Below are 4582 nucleotides of genomic sequence, written 5' to 3' on the forward strand. Positions count from 1 at the left end.
TTTTTTTTTTTTTTTTTTTTTTAAAGCAGCGAAATCCAGTCCTGGACTCAACTCCCTCCACATTTATTTAAGGCTAATCACCAGCTACCCTGTGAGGGGAGAGGGGTGGAATTAAACTTAGTTTAATTAACATTAATACACTGTCCTAATTAATGGGTTGGCTATTAATTTATACATGCTGGGGAGGCTCGCAGATAAGTGACAATTTATTAATTATCTTCCAGCTCGGTTGCAACGGAGCTGATTGCAGATGGGTTGCCAAAATAACTCGAGCATGGTTGCGTGGTAGTTGCTTTAGAAAAAAAAAAATCATTCTCCCCCTTCTTTAAAAAAAAAAAAAAAAAGGAAGAAGAAGAAGAAAAAAAAATCCTCACGCTCACTCGGAGTGGCTCTTCTAACCCCAGCAAGAACTGGAGCACTCTTTTCCACCCAACTTGTGAATCGCACTTGCCTTCTAATTTGCCACATGCAAAACGATTCCTCTGCTTTGCAAGTTGCTTTTTAAGAAGGGAGAGAGAGAGGAAAAAACCCAGCTCGCACACGAGCGATTTGTGCGTCTTAAACTGGAAGGAAATTGTGCGTGGAGAGGGGGGGCTCGTCTTCCTCTCTCTGCCCCAACCCACCGTGCTCCAGCCCGGCGCCTCGGCTCGGGGAAGATCCATGGTGGCATCCCCATGTCATTCTGCTCAAAGTGACTTCATGTGATGTCAGCTTTAAATGTACGAGACCGTGATCTGACGCTCAGGAAGATGTTTGCTATCAAAATGTGACTGTGGCCACACTGCGCTGCTTGGATGAGTCTCGCCGGCGCTGGGCAAAGGTAAGTGGTCCCAAGGCGAGTCCCGCCGCCCCTCGCCGTGCCCCCCGCCCCTGCTCCTGCATTTCCCGGACCGTGGCCATCGGTGGGGCTGGGCTGGGTGGCATTGGGCTGGAGGAGGCTTTTCTTTTTCTTTCCTTTTTTTTTTCTTTAATACTAACAAGGTCTAGCTTGCATGTTACTTTAGCGTGTTCCGCTTAATGAGCAGTAATCTGGTACCCTACGTGCCATTGTTCTTGGATATGTTCATTTGAATGTAAATAGGGAGGGGGTGCCGGTGGGGGGTGGGGTGGGGGGAGAACAAGGTGCTTATTAAATTGATTTGTCTCCTGGCTTTTCTGGAATGCAGAGCCGAGAGCGGGAGCAAGTCGCTGCTCACACCAAGTTCCCGCACGGCGGAGCGACATGGCGAGCCCGGGGTCGCTGGAGACGGTCATGCCTTCCTCCTGCCCCCGGCACGACGGCAGGGCCGCCGCCGCTAACCCCTCTAAGACCCTGGCCTTCTCCATCGAGCGGATCATGGCCAAGACGTCGGAGCCCAAGCCAGCCTTCGAGCAGCGGCACAGCGGGCCGGGGCCGGAGCCGGGCAAGAAGCCGCTGAACCTGTGCTCGCCCCTGCCCTGCGTGATCCCTATCCCGCCGCTGGGCTACGAGCTGCCCTCCAAGACTCTCAACTACTCGGAGCTGTGGAAGAGCAGCCTGCGGGGCGGCGCGGGGCTCTGCAAAGCCAACTGCGGCGTCTGCTGCAAGGCAGAGCTCGCCCTGGGCCAGCCCAGCGGCCGGCTCATCAAGCCGCAGGTCATCCACCAGGCAGGGGCCGTGCCGGCCGCCCCCCGCTCCCTCTACTACTTCAACTACCTGGACGCCGCGTACCACCCGGCCGACCTCCTGCACGGACAGCTCTTCCCTGCCGGCCTGCTGGGCGCCCCGCCGCCGGGGGGGCTCTCGGCCCACCAAAAGCTTTTCCTGCTGGAGAATGCCAAGCTGGCGGGGCTGGCGGCCGAGAAGCTGCCGCCGCCGCCGCCCTTCGCCCACAAGGAGCGGCTGCCGGGACACCTGGATCAGGTGATGAAGGAGGCGGCGGCGGCGGAGCGCGGCGGCCCCCCCAAGGGCCACGGCAAGATGGGGGGCGGCGGCGGCGGGGCGGCGGAGGGCAAGCCCAAAAACTTTACCTGCGAGGTCTGCGGCAAGGTAAGGGGGGCGCCGGCACGGGGTGGGGGGCCGGGGGCGGCCGGCGGCGGGGCCGTGCCTGACCTCGCCTTCCCGGCGCTTCCCCGCAGGTGTTCAACGCGCACTACAACCTCACCCGCCACATGCCGGTGCACACGGGGGCCCGGCCCTTCGTCTGCAAGGTCTGCGGGAAGGGCTTCCGCCAGGCCAGCACCCTGTGCCGGCACAAAATCATCCACACCCAGGTAGGTGGGGGGCAGCCAGGGTGCGGGGGGCAGCCAGGGTGCGGGAGGCGGCGGCCCCCCTGCTCTCCGCGCAGCCCCCACTGACGGCCCTCTCGCCCCCCTGTGCAGGAGAAACCCCACAAGTGCAACCAGTGCGGAAAAGCGTTCAACAGGAGCTCCACGCTCAACACCCACATCCGCATCCACGCCGGCTACAAACCCTTCGTCTGCGAGTTCTGCGGCAAGGGCTTCCACCAGAAAGGTGAGCTGAGCCGGGCCGGGCCGGGGCCCTCGCCCATCATTAGCGGGGATTAAACGCGGCGAGCCCGGCCCGGCTGTGGGAAGCGAGGGGCGCAGGCAGAGCCGCCGCCGCCGCTCCCAATTACTTCCCCTCTAAGCCGGGCCGCATCGCCGGGCACTGCTGACGGTTCTCCCTAAATGCTTTTTAAATGAGAGGTGCTGGGCCTTGGTCCTAATCCAGAGCCCTCCGTTTGCCGCGGGTCAGCGGGCTGACCCTGCCTCTCATTTGTGCCGTGCCAGTTGCGCGCTGCTCCGCGCTGACGCGGACCGAGTTTGACAAGTGGGACGGGGGTGCGGGGGGAGACACTTCCTAATGCCCCCCTTACCTGTACACCGTGCGGCCAGGGCACCCTCGGGTAACCCCTTTTTCCACCTTTTTCCTCCTTCGCAGGCAACTACAAGAACCACAAGCTGACCCACAGCGGAGAGAAGCAGTACAAGTGCACCATTTGCAACAAAGCCTTCCACCAGATCTATAACTTGACTTTCCACATGCACACCCACAACGACAAGAAGCCCTTTACGTGTGTCACTTGCGGGAAAGGATTTTGCAGAAACTTTGATTTAAAGAAGCACGTCCGAAAGTTGCACGACAGCGTCTCCAGCGCTCCTCCGCCGCGGGACCCTGGGCGCAGCGGGCAGAGCTAAGGGCCCGGCGCGCCGCCCCATTCGGACCTTCTCCACCAGGCCAGCACTATTTATCCAAACCAGCCTTCGCTTCTCTGTCTTTTCCCCAGCGAGCTCAGCCGCCGGTAGCAAGCGACCCCGAGCCGCAGTTGTACATAAGAGGAATCTTATTTAACGGCGCGTTGCGCCGCCGGAGCGGGCCAGGAGGGGCCGGGCTGGCTGCCCCCTGCCCCAGGACAGCGCTCTTTATACGTGTCTGTAAATCTCCATTTTAAATGTACGCTCGAATAAGTGAGGAATATATATCTATATCTATATCTATCATGGGACAATAAACCGGCCCTTCGCAGGTGTCTCATTTCCCACCTCGGCCCCGGCCCGAGCGGGGACCGGGCTGCACGGCGCTATCCCCCGCGTGAACGCGGCGTGTGGGAGCTGCGGGAGTCGGGCCCTGCCCCTCCAGGGCCCGCCGAAAGCCGCGGGCATCGCAGGAAGCAAAACCAGGGCGGGAGGGAGCCGGGCGGCTTCAGAGGGCTGCAGCCGCCCCCCGGAACGGGGGCAGCGCCGGTGCGGGACCCCCGGCCGGCAGCGCGAACGGCGGCTCGGAGTTTCCCAGAGCTGCTTTCCGGGGTCGGTTCATTACGGCGTGTTTAAGCCGCTCCTGAATGACTATCTTTCCTTGCATGCAGATAAAATGATCTCACGCTTGCTTTCCGAGTAATGACCCAAATTAAGAGAGAAAACACAGACCCTTCAAACCGCATTACATTAATCTAATCACTCCCAGCAGGCCTCAGAAACTCTTTTTGATCAGAATATGGATAATCAAGCACTTGGATTACACTAAATATTCCCTTCTCATCTCCCCCCCTCCCTCACTTTTAATACGCAAGTGTCTATTCTGGCCACGTCGTTAGGAACAATATTATTCTAGCGGAGAAAGGAGATTGAGGCGGCCGGGCGTGTGCGTGCTGCTCGGGCCGGGCTTGCCAATGAAGAGGGGAACGAGACAGGCACCGAAATGCCCGGGGACGGCGTAATGGGGAGCTCACCTTTCTCCGCTTAATTGAGTGGTTAAATAGTAGGAGGCGAGGACGAGCACAGCTCGCCGCCGAGCGCAGGAACGGGAGGCGACCCCTCGCTCCGGGTTTCTGGATCATTATTCGGCTGCGATGTTCCGCGCTCCCCGAGGAGCGGGCTGGGGGCTGGGGCCAGGGCTGGAGGCCCCCGTGCTCCCGCTGGAGGGATGGGGCGATTTCAGAGTTTCTTGGGGTTTGCATTTTCCAGTGTCAGAAGTAGCGTTTTGATGGTTTGAGGGGCGGAAAAGGATGTCCAATTATCCTGGCAGTGGGGAAAGATCGTGACAAAAATCTGTTAAAATATTTTGGGAGAGTTTTAGGTTAAAAAGAAATCAAAAAAAAAAAAAAAAAAAAAAAAAAAAAAA

The 4582-nt window shown here is 58.9% G+C and overlaps 1 protein-coding gene across 1 annotated transcript; it reads left to right on the forward strand.

Annotated features, from left to right (window-relative positions):
- Positions 1–413: 413 nt before the first annotated feature.
- Positions 414–3474, forward strand: FEZF2 (FEZ family zinc finger 2). Its single transcript, XM_017840247.1, has 5 exons — positions 414–820; positions 1167–2008; positions 2098–2232; positions 2341–2473; positions 2903–3474. The coding sequence occupies exons 2-5, from the start codon at positions 1223–1225 to the stop codon at positions 3157–3159; spliced, it is 1311 nt and encodes a 436-aa protein (XP_017695736.1). The 5' UTR covers positions 414–820; positions 1167–1222; the 3' UTR covers positions 3160–3474.
- Positions 3475–4582: the final 1108 nt, after the last annotated feature.

This window comes from Lepidothrix coronata, unplaced genomic scaffold, assembly GCF_001604755.1.
Source record: "Lepidothrix coronata isolate B3197 unplaced genomic scaffold, Lepidothrix_coronata-1.0 Scaffold1399, whole genome shotgun sequence".
NCBI lineage: Eukaryota > Metazoa > Chordata > Aves > Passeriformes > Pipridae > Lepidothrix > Lepidothrix coronata.